At 47.5% G+C, this 18,726-nt stretch overlaps 1 protein-coding gene across 1 annotated transcript in view; it reads left to right on the top strand.

Moving 5' to 3' along the window:
• ADCY1 (adenylate cyclase 1) overlaps positions 1-18,726 on the top strand; it is a 281,184-nt gene that overhangs the window by 21,719 nt on the left and 240,739 nt on the right. Inside the window, exon 2 of the mRNA XM_066584896.1 lies at positions 13,329-13,478. Within this exon, the coding sequence (XP_066440993.1) occupies positions 13,329-13,478 (150 nt within the window). The remainder of the gene's footprint in view (positions 1-13,328; positions 13,479-18,726) is intronic.

Genomic DNA, 18,726 nt, shown 5'->3' with positions numbered 1-18,726 from the left:
CTGCAGACTGCTGCCTGAGACGGGGGTCTCTGTTCACCTCATGATGGGGGCACCCTTGGTTGCAGCTATAATAAATAAATAGGCCACACATTGGGCACTATCTTACTACTTGAACCCTAACCTACCTTTTATAAATAAGTACATTTATTGAGGTCCCTCGGGCTCTCATTGAGCTCAATGGAGTCCTTTCTAGTTGGCAGTCCTCTTGAGAGGGACCATTTGTCTGTGTCCGGTTGGTCCATAGTTCACCTTCCTACCGGATATGCTTGGGGTATTCAGGGTCCTTTTCAGCTCTGTGTTTGGGTTGGTCTGCACCGTCCTCTAACTTCACGCCTAGAATATATGTGTGTGTATTGTGGTCACTGGAGTACGCATACAGTAGGGAGCCATGTGTCAGGAACAGGATCGGCAGTCAAAGAGGTCCTCCGGTATTCAGGCTGCCGAATGAAGCTCATTAGCAGCCAGCTAGGGAAGCTGAATGAGTGGAGTGTGAGCTCTTCCCACAATGCTCCCAGTAACGGGAAAAGGAAGACTGCGCCAAAGCCTGTGGGAGTGAAACGTAAAGATACACCTTAGGTTGCATTTTGAGGTTCTGGGTGGTAGTCTGGGGCCTGATGGTGAGGGATGCTATTGTTTAGCTAGTGACTAGGTGGCCAGGATTTATTTTTGCACTCTGTTGTGTGGGATTGCATTGCAGTGTGAAGAGTGAATAAAGGCCAGCTGAGAGAAGTTTACACCATATTTGCCATACTACCCCAGAGGTGGCAATCTGCTGGCATGACCAAACCCCAAGTTGTCATAAAATATATAGCTATATGCAGCACATGTCAGTCTGTGAGCTCCTCTGTGAGCGGCGTTCACCGGTGACAGCCGTGCTGTCTCTTCTATGTGAGATTATAATGGGATTTGGCTAAAAATAACTTATTATGTGCAGCTCAAGGCGAGTGACCCCGGAGTTCAGGCACTCCGTGCTGCGCAGGTCCTTCGTGCTTCCCTCCTGCTGCGCTGGGAGGTGTGGAGACCCCAAGAAGTAGGTGCTAACAAACTGGAACGGCAGCTTTTTCCTCATTCCCCTGCCTTCCGCAAAAAAAATAACATAAAAGTCAAACCCTACCTTGTATTGCCCCAAACCTCGTTAGAGCCCTACCCTACATGCTGGACTACTGGGATTTTTCTTTAAAGACATTTAATTATTTTAAAGTTATTTTCTGTCTCCTTCTTCTGCGCTCAATACCTTTTTTTTATTTTTTCGTCGCTCTAGTTGTGCGCAGCTCATTTTGTGCGGTACGTCCTGTAGTTTCCGTTGGTACCATTCTAGAATACATAGGACTTTTTGATCGCTTCTTATTAGATTTTTTTTCTTGGCAACTGGGTGACCAAAAAAAAAGTGTATTTTTGGGGTTTTTAAATTTTATTTTTTTTTGGACCACATTCATAGTGCGCGGTAAATAATGCATTAGTTTGACAGATCAGACTTTTACAGACGCAGCGATACCAAATACATATTTTTGTTTTATTTAGATTTTTTATTGAAAATATGGCAAAAGGGTTTTTTTGAACTTTCATTACTTTCTTTTTTTTTTTTTTTTTTTTTTTTTTAATAATTAATAAAAATTTATTGTTCTTATTTTTACCATTTCTTTAGCCCTCCTGGGGGACCACAACTAGTGGTGCTTTGATCGCTCCTGCAGTATGATGTAATGCCAGAGCATTACATCATACTGCATTCTGCAGTTGGGACGGCTTGATAGGCATTCAGCCATGACAGCCCTGAAGCCTTTCAGAAGGACCCCAACTGCCATGACACCCGCACGGCTCTCCAGATCTCACGGCAGGGGGGGGGGGATTTAAATGCCGCCGTCAGATTTGACAGCGGCATTTAAAGGGTTAACAGTCCTCATCCTGTAATAAGCAGCTAACACCAGTGTTGTATGGAAGGAGACAGCAGCGCTATCTCCGTTCATACACGTCCTGCAACGGACGTAAAAACACAATAGGGTGGTCACTAAGGGGTTAATCACAATATTTGTATCCTAAACTACAACTCATCCCATCAAAAACAAGTCCTCGCACGTCTTAAGGGTACATGAAGACGGACAACATTGTTTCCAGTTTTCACACTGAAAAAATCTGTCTGAAAAGTTGACAGAAATGGCTCATTTGATTGGCCGCTTGCAAATGGAAAGTCCAGGTAAAACAATGGCAGTATGGCCGCCTCTTGTGTGATTCTGGGATATCTGGTGCTGGCCAATCCGAGTTACGGCTGAGAATTTCGGACCTGGCTCTTTCAGTCCATGTGCATGTAGCCTGAAGTTAAACTCTTGGAATGCGATCCTATGGGGTCTGTCAGATGCCATACATGTTTGGCAGGTGGGAGCTCCCCCTACCCTGTACTGGATATAAACAGTCTATACGCCCCTGCTACGATGCCATGTTTTTGTCCTATTAAGATACCCGACCAAGATGCATCACTTCAGATGTTTTCCCCTCCTTGTGACCCGTCTGAACTGTGAACTGTTGTTCCCCTCCTTGTGAACTGGGCTGACTTTGCTGTTGGCTACAGGCTCTACCGTAGGGACGGGCTGCATCTTAATGGGGAGGGTGCAGCTGTGCTGGGGGAAAAGATGGCTAGAAGGCTGGAGGAGTGTTTAAACTAGGGACTGGGGGGGAGGGTAAAATGAGAAATAGTGGTGTAGCCAGTGTAACTAGCGATCCGGATCCAAGCAAAGGGAATGGGGGTCGAGCAGGGGGTGGGGTTAGTACAGTTAGAACTGATAGATCAGCCATAAGTACGAATAGCAACAAAACAAATTTAAAAAACAAAAAAAATGATATAAATTGTATGACCACGAATGCACGAAGTCTGATCGGTAAAGTAGGTGAGCTTGAAGCGAGAATGACTGATGAAAACTATGATATAGTCGGAATTACTGAAACATGGCTTGATGATAAGTGCGATTGGGCGGTGAATTTGCAGGGGTACAATCTCTTCAGAAGAGACCGAAGGAACCAGAAAGGGGGAGGGGTATGTCTGTATGTCAAATCAAACTTGAAGCCGAGGCTACGGGAGGATATAGGGGTAGAGGACGATCAGGTGGAATCTCTGTGGGTAGAAATACAGGGAGGAAAAAATAACAAAATCCTGATAGGGGTCTTCTATCGACCACCAAAAGCAACAGAAGAAACTGAAAACTTACTACTAAGGCAGATAGAAGAGGTGTCAAAGCGAAACGAAGTAATTATCATGGGGGACTTTAATTACCCAGATATAACATGGGAGAACGAAACCTGCAAATCTCACAGGGGTGATAAGTTCTTGAGAGTAATTAAAGACAATTACCTGAACCAACTTGAGCAGGAACCAACAAGAGGGAGAGCCATTCTGGACCTAGTACTAACCAACAAACCGGAACGTATAAAGGGGGTGCAGGTTGAGGGGCACTTGGGGAACAGCGACCACAATATAATCAACTTCCAGCTGTCAATCAATAGGAAGCCTTATCAGGGAGTGGCAAAGAAACTAAACTTTAGTAAAGCAAAATTTGATGAGCTTAGAACTACTATCGGTAACATTAATTGGGACAACATCCTCAAAAATATCAGTACGGAGGAAAAATGGGAAAAGTTCAAAAGGATCCTAATCGCCTCATGTGAGCAGTTCATTCCCTTTAAAAATAAAATAAACTCAGCTAAAAGGAAACCAATGTGGCTCGACAAGACGGTACGAGGGGCAATAAACGAAAAGAAGAAAGCGTTCAAACTACTAAAGCAACAAGGCAACGAAGAAGCGCTAAAATCGTACAGGGAAAAAAACAAAATATGCAAAGATACGATCAAAACTGCCAAGGAGGAAGCAGAAAGACGGATCGCAAAAGAGCAAAAACAACCCGAAGCTATTTTTCAACTATATTAACAGCAAAAGGATTTGCAAGGAGAGCGCTGGCCCTTTAAAAAACAATGCAGGAGAAATCATTGATGATGACGAAGGGAAAGCAAATCTACTAAACAGTTTCTTCTCAAGTGTATTCACCAAAGAAAAGGAAATGCCACACGAGATGCAGGGGAATAAAACGAACCCCTCACAAAATATCTCATACCTAACGCAGGAGGAGGTGCGGAAGCGTCTAAAGAAAACTGAAATTGATAAATCGCCGGGCCCAGATGGATTACACCCAAGGATACTAAAGGAACTAAGTGACGAGATAGCTAGGCCGCTATACCTAATATTTCTAGACACTATCAAGACCGGAGTAGTACCATTGGACTGGCGCATTGCCAACGTGGTTCCAATTTACAAAAAAGGGAGCAAAAGTGAGCCTGGTAACTACAGGCCAGTAAGTCTCACTTCAGTAACGGGAAAAATTTTCGAGGGGATTCTGAGAGACGCCATCGATGAGTACCTCAAGGAGATTAAGGGAATAACTCCTCACCAGCATGGATTCATGAAGGGTCGCTCATGTCAAACAAATCTGATCAGTTTCTACGATGAAGTAAGCTCTAAGCTGGACCAGGGAGAATCTATTGATCTCGTATATCTGGACTTCTCTAAAGCCTTTGACACCGTGCCACATAATAGGCTAATATACAAAATGAGGAGCTCGGACTGGGCGAAAACGTGTGTAAATGGGTAAAAAATTGGCTCAATGATAGAAAGCAGAGGGTTGTAATAAATGGCTCATACTCTGGTTGGACCACAATCGCTAGCGGGGTGCCACAGGGTTCAGTACTAGGCCCCACTCTGTTCAACATATTTATCAATGACCTGATAGAGGGGCTGCACAGCAAGATATCAATATTTGCAGATGACACAAAATTATACAATATAATTAATGCAACGGAGGACAATGTGCGGCTACAAACGGACCTGGATAAGCTGGGGGCTTGGGCAGGAAAATGGCAAATGAAGTTCAATGTTGAAAAATGTAAGACTATGCACATGGGCAGGAGGAACGGATGTCACAAATATTCACTTAATGGGGTACCACTAGGGAAAAGTGATATGGAAAAGGATCTGGGGGTATTAGTGGATAATAGACTAAACTGGAGTAACCAATGCCAGTCAGCTGCTGCAAAGGCAAATAGAGTCTTGGGGTGCATTAAAAGAGGTATAGGGGCGAAGGACGAGAACGTTATCCTTCCATTATATAAGGCACTTGTCAGGCCTCACATGGAATACTGCGTACAATTCTGGACACCGGTGCTCAGGAAAGATGTCACAGTGCTTGAAGGGGTTCAAAGAAGGGCAACTAAACTAATACATGGAATGACGGGACAGGAATACCCAGAGAGGCATCCAAATTGGGATTATTTACTCTAGAAAAAAGGTTAAGAGGCGACCAAATAACCATGTATAAGTACATGAGGGGACAATACAAGGATTTCTCCCATGATCTGTTTACACCCAGGACCACGACGGTAACAAGAGGACATCCGCTACGATTAGAGGAAAGTAGGTTTCATCACCAACATAGAAGGGGGTTCTTTACTGTAAGAGCAGTGAGACTGTGGAACTCTCTACCGGAGGAAGTGGTGATGGCAAAATCCATAGAGGAGTTTAAAAGGAGACTTGATGTCTTTCTGGAGAAGAAGGATATTACAGGATATAAATATTAGGTTAAGTGTCAATCCTGGTATATAGGCAGGTAGGAACTATTAGGGGTTGATCCAGGGAACAGTCTGATTGCCATTAGGGAGTCGGGAAGGAATTTTTCCCCCAAAAGGGCTAATTGGCTTCTGGCCTTGGGGTTTTTTGCCTTCCTCTGGATCAACACCGTAGGATAGACAGGCTGGACTAGATGGACATTGTCTTCATTCGGCCTTACATACTATGTTACTATGTCTGTACAATTCCATTAAAAGACAAACTGAAATCTTTTAGGGTGATTAAAAAAAATATTGTGTGTAGCGCCCTGTTCAGGTCACCCACAGATCTTCAGTGGCATACAGGGTTGGGCTCTGGCTGGGCCATTTCAAGGCTTTGATCTTCTAGTGAAGCTGTTCTCTTTCGGTGATTTGTGGTCTACTTTGGGTCGTTGTCTTGCTGAAAAGTCAAATTCCTCTTCATCTTAAGCTTTTTAGCCGAAGCCCAAAGGTTTTGGGCTAAAATGGACTGATATTTGGAACGGTTCGTAATTCCCTCCCCCTTGACTACAGCCTCAGTTCAGGCAGCAGAACAGCCCCCACATAATGCTGGCCCCACCATTGTCACTGCTGGTCTGGGGTCTTCTGGTGATGGCCGTGTTTGGCTTTACACCAAATATCCCTTCTGGAATTCTGGTCAAAACGTTCCACCTCGGTCTCCTCCGATAACAACAGGTCACATGGAAGGTGGAAACACATCTGAAAGGGTTCATCTTTTAGGTCCTTTCAACCCACTGTATGCGCAGATAGAGGGTCTTCTGGCCCATCGAGTGAGGTTGCTGTTGGCCACTGCATCCAGGTGGAGAATGAATGGAGAGCTGCCCAGACGGGTGCGCTACTCTCTTGATTCACCTTTATGGCACTAGGGGCTTAAACAGACAAACGTGTTCATGAAAAACATGACAAAGCGAACCCGTTTATTTCAGTCGGTACGTTCTCATGAGCGTGTTATACGCAGTAAGCTGCCATAGAAGTCTTTGGCAGGTTAGAAAAAAAATCAAGTGTAAGGGTTTGACCGGCGGGTGTGAAGAGAGGACAGCCGGCCCTTATGAGGCTTCAAATAGCCATTCTGTTACACGGAAAGGGAGCATCACGCGTGTGAACTGGCCGGACGACGCGCTGACACAGGCGTAACACCCGGAGTATTGCATCTCCAAGCCTCGTTCATGCGCTTCATTGCAGCAGGCGTATCTGTGCGTACGTTTGTCTGCCGGAGCCCTTCCAGAAAGAATGGATAGGCCATAAATGCCTACAGCAGAATGTGACCGGTGACCGATAATGTTCCCGCCCGTTTATAAGGCCAACTGAAAAGACGACGTCCACTCCAGTTTGTAAGAATTAGAAGGCTTTATGCGCCCGCAGGACAAAACCCAAACTGTTGGGAACATCAACAAACAGGAATTCAAAGTTCAATATCCCATTATGTGAAATGTTGCTCAAGACCCAAAATAACCTGGTCACGAAAGGGTTAATGAATTTAAAGGAACCCGTCACTTGCTATGAGCACTATGAACCAAGTCCAAGTGTTAACCGGGGAGGTATTTTTTATACAGTTGTAAGCCGTGTACCGGGGTGGGCTCCCCAGGATACAGCGAAGTCACAAACAAGAAAAACGTCTCTGACACCAGTTCAGGGGCAAACCAAATTTTACTAAAGCTCTGTGGCATACGTGACCACAAACAATGGGTAACCCAACAAAACTCACATACACTCAGCCAGATGGCTGAGGATCTCTGCTGTACAGCGCTGTACTCCCCAAAGGGTGCTACTAAAATAGACTGTGCTTTTACCTAACGGGCAGGCCTAAATAATCCTGCCCCTTGTTACCTATTAATACCGCTACTAAGGAACAAAGGAAAGGGAGAGTGATCTGAGTACCGGCGGTGCAGCACAACAGCTTACAAACTTAACACTGACTCTATCCCCCCCAAACCCAATACAATAAGGGGTATGTATAAATAACAGCGGCTATATAGCCAGGTGAATGTTCTCCAGAAGCTTCTTACTGATGGCTGAAGTGGGGCCTGACACGGTCCATAACCCTACCTAATCTAACTACAGGCCAAAATGCAGTCCCAAGTAACTTGGCGCCAAAATATGGTGTCTTGCGTGCACGTAGACCGGTCTGCTGTTTGATCGGCCAAAAAGTCTAGACGGATGAGGGGCTCCTCCAGAAAAGCGTGCGGTACCGCAGAGAGCCGTAACTTCCTCAGTGGCATCCAGTATTGTCCGCACAATATCCAGTCTCGCTCCGGTTGTTCGGCAACATCCCCGGCAGCAAGTCTTCTCCCATCCAGCGGGCATCTGAATCCGCTGTAGCTCCGATCCCTTCAGGATACGACCTCCGTCCCTCTTCCGTAGCTCCACTCAAAATGGCTTCCTCGACCAACTGCCCAACTCATAGTGTACGCACGCTTTTAATTTTCTCTCCTCCCATGCGCACGCTGTAACCAGGCAACGGGTTCTCCAATCACAGGCTACCATGGTCCTGTCACTTCACAGCTTGACCATAATCTTTTCTGCAGAACAGTGACCTCTTGTGGACAAATAGTAAAACGCACAGTAGTGGACTATTTACAGTAACAAGAACAATGTACACATATTGGAGGCTGTCTCACACTCCCCCGCCTCCTGATGCCTGCGCTGGCAGCCATTAGTCAGGGTGCGGAGCGTGGAGCAGACATGAGCTCCAGGCTGTGCCCGCTCCCGTGTAGCTCCATGGGAGTGTAGGCATGTAGTCCGCTGCACGGCCCGCACCCCAACTTTCATGACCGACAGCAGCAAAATCCACAACAAGTGGTGCGAATTTTGGAGCCTGAAGTAAGAAGAATCCTTTCTCAAACCAGCACATTGCACTTGTGTCCGGGGAATCGCAGAGGCCACACTTTATATGCTAGGAATGCCTCATCCACGCCATCTGCCTCAAACCTCAGAGTCGTAGAACTCCTTTGTAAGGAGAATTTATGTGTTTATCAAAGAGAAGACTCTCCCAGATCTCGTGCAGTAGTCTGGACCCAGGAGAGATACAAATCACACCAGCCTGTGCGGTATCAGATGATTTCTAATTTATTCTAAGGTGTTCGAAGCTTATGTACCATAAATGACATCACAGCAAAAGTATATACCTCCAAGATTAATAAGAATACATGATAGGCTAAAACAAAAATGATTAACAAGTTACACCTCTTAAGGTGTAACTATAACATACAATAAAACCGTTATGAATTCAGGAAAAAGGAATGCAAGGAATATCTAGACGTCTGTCCTATTTCCTGTGTGCCCCATCTATAAACATACATACATGGGTGGTCTAGCAGACTGTCTTACCTTGTCTGTCTCATCAGAAAACATACACTGCTATAGAAGGGTTTCGTTTAACCCCTTCACCACTTTATACTAGTATCATGCTATATATTTCTAGTCTACAATGCATTAAAAGAACAATTAATTGATACATTGATCTACAATTTTCTTAATATCCTTAGTGACCTATTTTGCCCATTAAAGGTTTTTTTTTTTTTTTACCAGTTATTTCACATCGTTTTGTGTCCCCTGTACCCAAAATGATATAAAATATGTGCAGCGTCCGAGGAGACAGCGGTGTAGAGAAAGGCCTTGTCACGGGGCTCTATCGTCTCCACCCCTGGGGGTAGCTCGGGACCCGACCATGTGACTGCTGGGGGAGATCACAGGGATAGTAACTGCGGGTTACCGTTAGTCCAGTTGTCACTCGTGACGCCACCGGTACTTCTCCAGGGCTGGATCTTGCAAATGAATAAAGCAGTCCACCACCAGAACAGTATATGTTGGAACAAAACTGGGACCTTGTGCATTTACTTAAACTTCACTAACCATTGCAGAGCAGTTGTAGGGATCACCGTTCACAAGCAGGACATCTCGGTGGGGTCAGGCATAGTTGTACACAGTCCAAGTTATCTGTAGGTTCCATTACTCCCGCTTCTCTCTCCCCATAACGGGGATCACTCTTCTGTGGACCCAGCCGATTATTCAATGATGCCACTTTGGGATAATGTAATGAATTGCTTAACTTCTATTCATTTTTGGGGGAGAAATGGAAAATAAGAGCAATTCCAGCAGTGATTTTTATGGGGTGACTGGTGTAAATGCTGCGTTTATTCTGCGACACCACATTTAGGGCTTCTGACATCGGCGGGGTTTTTTATGCTGTGATATCGCTGTGTTTTTTTCAATGGGACCGTCTAATGTTAGTCGCAAGTTTTTTATTTTTTTCGTGTGTTGCGATTTTAACATTAGAAGGTCCCATTAAAAAAAAAAACAGCGATAAAAGAACCGCTAGCGGTAGAAGCGCTATAGTGTGTGACTATTATTCCACAATACATACTTTGCTGTATACCACGACCGCAGCGCCGTATCCTTCTGCCTGCAGAGCTTCGCTGAGATGCGGTTTCCATTGTTGGGCTTCTTCCACACGGCGACTGGAAGAAAATCACTGCAAAATGGCGTCTTTGTTCCCACAATTTTCGAGAGTCGCGCCGCTTTTTTTGGACAATAATCTCCATCGCTGCCGGCTGCCAGAACATTCGTATCGTCAATAGCACTTTGTAAAAAGAAGCCTCCATGGGGGATAAACGCACATCGCAGAGAGATGGAGCGGCTGTGATTCTCTGTGAAAGCATGGTGGCGGCAAGGGAACATTCAAGATCATCGATTAGCTGAGCTGCTTTTTATGGACTTTGGCATCAGAGGAAAATTGCGCAATTTTGCCGCCCGGGTGAAACCAACCTTACTGTTGGGACAAACAATTTGTGATCGCTTCTACTTGTATTTCTTAGGCCTCCCTCACACGGGCGTTTTCAGCCCTGTGCTAACCGCTGTACAAGGCTCGCATTCATTTTAATAGGGCCGCTCACACCGGGCTGAAAACGCTGCTTTGAAAAGCGCTGCATGTTCTCTCTTTGGGCATTTTCAGCTGAGTGCCCCATTGAAATGAATGGGCAGCGTTTTGCAATCGCCCTGTGAGGGGGATGCCTTAGTCGCATCTTTCAGGATGTAGATGAACACGGGAAGGAGTTTCTGGCGTTCTTTTCATTCTGCGGCGCTCACCGCGTGGAGTAGCTAATATAGATGTGAAAATCGGCCATTTTTGGGTCCATACAATTACGGTGATACCGAATTGTAAATATTTTTTTTGCTTTTTTACTACTTTTGCACAATAACCGCCTCCCACTTACTTTATTTTTTACAAATCAAATGCTGTTTGCATTGCTGCGTGACCAGAGGGCCACCTATCCGGGGGACCAGTCCTAATGTACGGTGGGTGTCGCTGCGCTTCTAGTAGTGCTTACCACAAGCGGAGGGAGCGTGCGGCTGCTCGTGGATATCAGGACAATGTCGCAGTTCAGCCTGGATGCTACAAATACGCTAACAGTAAGTAAACGTCTCTAGACATCGCGGTAGGCCGGTCTCACGGGCGTATTGTCCCTGTGGCTCACGCGCAGCACGCCATGCCAATAGCCCATTGACTTCTATTGGGCCACTCACAACTGAGGTTTCTTGGCACGGTTTTTACGCATGCTTAATATGCGTGCAATGTCCACACGCCCCGCGCACGCCTACTCATGGGAGCGTGGCCTTAGGCAGGGGAAAGGGATGATTGATAAAACAGTTCCATTAATATGATGTTATGAGGTTTCCGGCTGTTACTGCTTTTATGAATGAACAGCCGTGTTTTACAAAGAACTGCGCCATTGTGGAAATGAGCTTCTCTACCACATCAGATGCCTGCCCTCCCGCATCCCACCGGTCAGTACATACTACTGCGGCGTGTGGGAGCAGGGAGCCCGCAGCCGCCATAGGAGGCATTTTACAGCACGAAATGGTGCGCCATTTGTGTTTCTCGTAAGTCTAGTTCTCACGTAACGCGGTTTCCCCCTAACGAGCAGCACATTGTTCGCTCTGCCGTGTAATCTGCATACGGCTTTGGCGATATATCCATGTTACGTCTCGGACTGGGAGGCGGTTTAGTTCTTACAGTAATCAATTTCAGGTGCAAATAATGGATCAGATAACTTTTAGCGATTATTTGGGGGGGGGGGGGGTGGATAATAGGCACGTCACCATTGGCTTTGGGGGATTTAAGCAGAAGGGGACGCAAGCGCCTCTTGTGGACCTCCAGCTGCATATCTGCTAGTAACATTTATACCAAATCTAGGCAGCCGCCGCTCCGAATACCCTGCGTGTGAAGAGCCATACATGACCCACATTACGGCCGCAGGCGCACCCATAGATTTGCGCACGCAGTGAATAGAACCCGTTGATTTCATTAGTTTTGTTTACATGCTCGGATTTTTCCTGCGTATTTTGGCTGCGTAATAAAACTGCACGCGCTCTACTTTCCTGCACATTTCTGCACCAAAGTCCCCATAGAAGTGAATGGGGATGCACAAATGTGCAGGCGATACGCTGGAAGATGCGTGAAACACTGGGATTGTGCAGGAAGAAGAACGCCTCCTGAACACATTGGACTAAGTCGCCCTTTCAGTGACTGAGAGCGCCGCTGCTGGTTATGTGGGCGCACGCAAAAGCACATTTCTTGCATGTGCAGAAAGGACAGTAAAATATGCCAATGCATGTGCGGCAAAGCAACATTTGTAATGCAGATACGCAACGCTCATGTGAAGCTGGACTAAAGCTGCAAACACCCCAAGAGCTGAACTCGAGGACCACACGCTGCCAAAAGGAAGTGCGCCTGAACAGCAATGAGATCGCGGGGTGCTGGCCAGATGTCATGGCAGCTGCAGGCCTTCTGTAGGCTCCCAGGGATGCCATGATTAATTATGGCATCAGCATAAGTACAATATAATGCAATACTGTGGTAATGCATCGTGCTGTATAAACGATCAGACAGTTGCAAGTTCAAATACCCTATGGGGACTAACAGCAAATGTAAAAATACATCAATTGTTTTTGTTTTTTTTAATTATTGGAAAAAATATTGAACGTTAAAAAAAAAAAACAATTCCCATGAAAAAAATGTAGAAATCTGTATTATGGCATCCATGATCAACATAGCGCATTATTAATCCCACCTGCTGAATGCCATCAGGTAAGAAAAAAGGCATTGCAAGAATTTTGGTCTTTCTTTTCTCCAAGGAAGTATTGGCTAAAAAGGGATCAAAAAGTCGTATAAACGTCAAAATGGTGGCAATGGTCACCTCGTAAGAAACGAGCCCTCACACAACCATCTATGAAAGAAGGAAAGCGATGCTGATAAAAAGCTATTATTTTTTTACGGTGTCTTATTCTTCTAAGCAATAATAACCTTGTCTGAAACAGAAGTCTGGGGGTAAAGTACAGGTTTTGGGCGTCTTTCTCACGGCAGTACGTTGCTTTGGTTCATGGAAGCATCAGTGCAGATCTCTCCGCTCCTCTCTGTATGTTCCACTCCTGGTTTGCAAATACTGATTAATGCTACAATTGCTACATGTCGACAAATTTCATATTTCTTGGGTTGTAAACCTCAGTTTCAGGCATTTTTGTGCGTCTTACCACCCGTCTCTCGGGTTCCTTCTAACCCTAGACATTCTCTTGCGTCTCGTCTTGTTTCCTACCTCTTGGCTGCTAACATTGAAATGTAAATGTATTTTCAGAACGTCTCTCGTCTTCTAATTCACGAGGCTGATGGTAATACTTCTTGTTTCTTTCAGCTTGTGGCCAATACTATTCTTTTTGTCAGTGTAAATTTGTCTGGGGTCTTCGTGCGGATTTTGACAGAAAGGGCCCAGCGAAAGGCGTTCCTTCAGGCCAGAAACTGCATAGAGGACCGGCTCCGGCTGGAAGACGAAAATGAAAAACAGGTCAATTAAAAATTTCTGTCGGTTTTCATTGTATTTTGCACAAATATTAACGTTGCCCATCTGTTACCCTGTCTGTCCGTCTGCCTGTCTCTGTAGGTCCCCGCCGGCCGCTGCAGGTCCCCTGTATTACCTCATTTTAGTTACCTCTTTCTATCTACAAATATCCGAAGGCCTTCTCTTCGGTTGGGTCATGTGATGTCATTGTGAACATCCGAGATTTGCTTGGTTTATTCTCTCTCTAAAGGAGTCACTTTTTCGGTCTCCACATCATCCTGTATTAATAAACTGCATGGACTGCCCCCCCGCAAGCCCTTCACGGTGGTGGGAGGGACATGAACTCCCCTATCACAGTTTGGGCTCCTACCCACTTGCGTTTTTTTTTAACACTGCGATATCGATGCGCTTTATTAGCGCAGATGTTAATGGGACTTTCTAACATTACAAACACATCACAAGTTGGGGCTTTGCGATTTTTGTGCGATGCGTTTTTAACATTAGAAAGTCCCATTGACAGTCATGCTAAAAAAACGCAGCGATATCACAGCGTTAAAAAAACACAAGAGGGTGCGAGCCGTAACGGAAAATGATCAGCGGCCCCAGTGATAAACGGATGATGACAAATCTGATGCGAGAAGAAAGCTGTTGTTTCATATTCAGCTTATTTCATTCACTATTGAACACCCCAGACGGATACAGGCAAGAAGGTGCGACCAACTCAACCACGTCTGATGGGTGTTCTTATAGCTGTCTTGGTGGCTCATAGCCAAGGAACTTGGAAAGTCCCCTGTAAGCCCTAATGCCGTTGGGTTTTATAGACATTAGTAAATCAATTAACCATTACAATAGCAGGACATGTTTGTCCAGAAAAGGAAATCGGGGCCAGAATGTTCCAGAGCATGGATACAAAAACAATCGCACAGTCATACTTGCTTACATAAACAATTTACCTAATATGTGCTTATAATATTTTCCCCTCGTCATCCTGACAGCATACACCTGGAGTTTGTTCACTGGACACCTGTTGGGACAGGAAGCGGAAAATACAAAAGGTAACTCCCACCACCGGCTCACCAGTGTCTTCCTGTCCCTACAGGACAGTCCAAGCGGAGCCTCCAGGTGTATGCTGGAGGTGAATGAAGAAAGAAGACTCCCATGCAGCCTGTCCGCCTGTGGGGGGACGACTCTCTGTTCGAGCTGGCAGGGCTTGCGCTGCCCAGAGGGTAGTCGTACTGGTAGAAGCAGCCCCGGTACCTGGAGAGCTTGGAACGCCGGTGTCTCCAGCGGGGATCCAGCACAGCAAGACAGGTATGCCAGCATTGATGGAGGTACTCGGGTGCAGGACCGGTCGGCGTGCGCGCGGCAGCGTCTCCACGTGTGTCCTAGTCGGCGGCGTCCCTGTGTATGCGGCGTATCCCCCGGGTCCGGCGCGGCGGCGTGACGTCAGCGCGGCCGCGTCACGGGGGGCGTGGCCTCGCTTAAAGGGGGCGTGTCGGCGCCAAATTTGAAAATTTAAAAGCTGGATTCCCCTGCATGTCTCCTGTCTGCACCTTACTGAAGATGTCAACCAGAGAGGACGCTGAAAGCAGCCTGCTGGTGAGTAGACCTCTTTTGGGAGGAAGGAGAAAAACAAGTATCAAGTGCTGGAAGTCCTTTTTGCTGTCTCCGTCTCTTAGGACAGAGATGCACAAAAGGTTAGAGAGGCCAAAAAGCGAGTGCGCAAATGTCCGGTTTGCTTGCGACGGCTAGAAGAGGGCCACACCAAGCCACTATGTGCGGACTGTACGGAGAAAGTGGTCCGTGAAGAGGGCTCCTCTGGCATGTCGGACATCCGATCCATGATCCTCGAGGAGATTGAAGCCTCTCTCTCATCGCTTTCTCTGCCGCCCCCCACGAAAAGGGTGAGGCGGACTCGAATGGAGGAGTCGGACTCTGAGGAAGGACTCCTAGAAGATTCTCCCTCAGAATCCATGCCACCTATGGAGGATGCAAGGAAGTATTTCTTTTCATCGGCGGACCTGGGTCAGCTGTTAACCGCGGTCCGACGCACCATGCAGGTGGAGGAAGAGGTGCCGCAGCAGCCATCCTTTCAGGATAGCCTATTCCGGGGGCTCCTGCCGCAGCCAAAACCGTCATTTCCAGTTAATGACATCTTAAAACAGCTGATCCTGACAGAGTGGAAACAGGCAGAACAGAAATTCTTCCTGTCCAAGGAATTTAGGGATCGGATGGTCTTCACACCAGAAGATATCGAGTTCCTGGAAACCGTCCCTAAGGTAGATCTGGCGGTTGCCAGGGTCTCAAAGAAAGCAGCCCTCCCCTTTGAGGACATTTCCCAACTGCGGGATCCACTAGACACCAGAGTGGATTCGGCAATGAAAAAGGCCTGGGAGACTGCGGCCCTGACCATTAAAGCCAACATCACGGCCACATATGTGGCAAGATCTATGACGGTCTGGTTGGACCAACTCCAGACGCTGATTTCTCAGAGGGGCTCTAGGGAAGACATCTCCAACTGCCTTCCCCTCCTCCAGCAGGCAACCGGCTTCCTGGCAGACGCCTCTATGGAGTCGGTGAGGTGCGGGGCCCGTTCAGTAGCCCTCTCGAACACAGCCAGGAGGGCCGTCTGGGTTAAGGCCTGGACACGCGATAACGCTTCGAGAACAGGCTCTGTTCCCTGCCCTTCCAAGGACACAGAACCTTTGGGCCTTCCTTGGATACACTCCTAGAGAAGGCATCAGATAAGAGCCAGGGACTACCATCGGAGAAATCCTTCAAGCGGCCTTCCTCCTCCTACCCTCCTCCCTTTGTTCCCTCTAGAACATACAAGGGGAAAGGGAAAACCGGACGCTGGTCCTATCCCAAAGGCGGAAAGGGTGAGAATCCGCCCTCCAGGATCCTACAAGTAGGGGGTAGGCTGAGGGGGTTCGCCCATAAATGGAGTGAGGGGACCTCCAATCCCTGGGCCCTACGCCTAGTCTCGGAAGGCTATAAAATTGGATTTTCCTCCCCCGGAGGTTCGTGGGTCACCCCCTGCCGATCACCCTCGTCTGCTCAGGCCCTCCAGTTGGGGGTGCAGGAGCTGTTGTCCCTAGGGGCCATCACTCGGGTTCCCACAGAAGAACTGTTCAAGGGGTGCTACTCCCCCCTGTTTCTCGTCAAAAAACCTAACTGGTCCTATAGAACCATAATTAATCTGAAATTCCTGAGTAAATCTATCTCATATCAAAGATTTAAAATGGAATCGGTGCGGTCAGCAATCCCCTTAATTGCACCAGATAGTGTCATGGCCACCGTGGACTTAAAGGACGCCTACTACCATGTCCCTATACACGCAGATTTCCAGCAGTTTCTGCGATTTGCCCTGGTGATAGGTGGGTCAGTCTCTCACTTCCAATTTACGTGTCTGCCGTTCGGGATTTCCTCCGCACCCCGGGTGTTCTCCAAACTGGTTTTAGAGATGGTGGCGGCACTAAGGACTGACAAGGTGTTGATTGTCCCATACCTCGACGATTTCCTGATCGTAGCAGGATCGGCTTCAGAACTCCGGTTCCAGGTCAACCTCACACTCCGTCTGTTCGAGTCATTAGGCTGGATCATCAACTCCGTTAAATCCAGTCTTCTGCCCGAACAAAAGAAAAAATTCCTGGGAGTTATTCTGGACTCACACCGCCAGTGTTCTTCCCTGCCCCTAGAAAGGCAAAAAGCGATCCAGGACGAGTGTCGGGCACTTTTTCTAACCACCAAAGTCTCCCTTAGGAGAGGCATGAGGGTCCTCGGCCTCATGACCTCTTGCATCGGGGTAGTCCCTTGGGCCCAGTCACATTGTAGAACTCTCCAAGACTTTATCCTGAGCAACTGGCATAAGTCTCCCGCTTCCCTGGATCGGAGAGTCGTCCTTTCCCACAAAATAAAGTCCTCCTTGAAATGGTGGATGTCTATTTCCAACCTTGCCAGAGCCACGGTTTGGTACCCCGCATCCCCAGTATCCATCTTTACCGACGCGAGTGCAACTGGCTGGGGGGCCCACTTAGGCCGTCATTACGTCCAAGGGGGCTGGAACCGGGGGGAAGCTACTCAATCCTCCAACTACAAAGAACTTTGCGCTGTCTGGAAGGCCATTCGGGGGCCTCGAGACAGAGATCAGGGGTAGACACATTAAGATCTTTTCGGATATCATAACAACTGTGTCCCTCATTCGCCACCAGGGATCCACGCGGAACCCCCGACTCCAAGACCTGGCGGCGAAAGTTCTCGGGTGAATAGAGCAGCGGACACCTTCCGTCACAGCGTTCCACGTAAGGGGCCCAGAGAACTCCATGGCAGACCATCTCAGCCGCAGGAAGATAGACCCCGGGAAGTGGACTCTACATCCACACGCATTCCAACTAATTATAGAAAGACGGAGGACACCAAAGGTGGACTTGTTCGCCTCTCGGGAGAACACCAAGTGTCCCCGGTTTGCTCCCCTGGAGAAAGACGAGGGCTCCCTGGGAATAGACGCACTGTCCCAGGCTTGGGATTGGGACCTTGCATACGCCTTCCCACCTATTCCCCTGATCCCTCTGGTCCTAAGGAAAATTCAGGGGTCCCCAGGCTCCGTTATCCTGGTGGCCCCATTTTGGCCCAAGAGACCCTGGTTCCCGCTCCTGGCCGCTCTCTTGACACAGGATCCTCTACATCTGCCGCAGAGAGACGACCTCCTTCAGCAGGGTCCCCTGATATGCCCAAAGGTCCGACAGTTCAGACTGGCGGCCTGGAAGCTGAGCGGGTAAAATACCTGAGCCAGGGCCTATCAGGGAGGGTGACCACTACTTTATGTGAGAGCCTCAAAAAATCCACCAGAAATATATACTCTAGGGTGTGGGATACCTTCTCTAGGTGGTTGGAGCATAGTATTCATGACCTCCAACAGCCCGACATTAACAAGATATTGGCGTTCCTACAGGATGGATTGGACATGGGGCTAAGACCTGGTACCCTTAAGGTCCAGGTGGCCGCCCTTGGGGCCTTCTTTGACTTCCCCTTAGGCGACCACAGGCTAATTAAAAAAATATCTTAAAGGGGCAGTCAGACTCCACCCCTTTATAAGGGAAACCATGCCCCCATGGGACCTGAACCTTGTTTTGCAGGCCCTCTGCGCACACCCCTTTGAGCCCCTGGAAGATCTATCAGTAAAGATCCTCTCCTATAAGGTTGCCTTTCTAGTTGCCCTCACATCCGCTAGACGGATCGGGGAGATCCAATCTCT

The sequence above is a fragment of the Eleutherodactylus coqui genome, chromosome 12 (genome assembly GCF_035609145.1).
Source record: "Eleutherodactylus coqui strain aEleCoq1 chromosome 12, aEleCoq1.hap1, whole genome shotgun sequence".
Lineage (NCBI taxonomy): Eukaryota > Metazoa > Chordata > Amphibia > Anura > Eleutherodactylidae > Eleutherodactylus > Eleutherodactylus coqui.
Note: the sequence above shows the minus strand (reverse complement) of the source record. Positions and strands in the feature narration are given on the sequence as shown.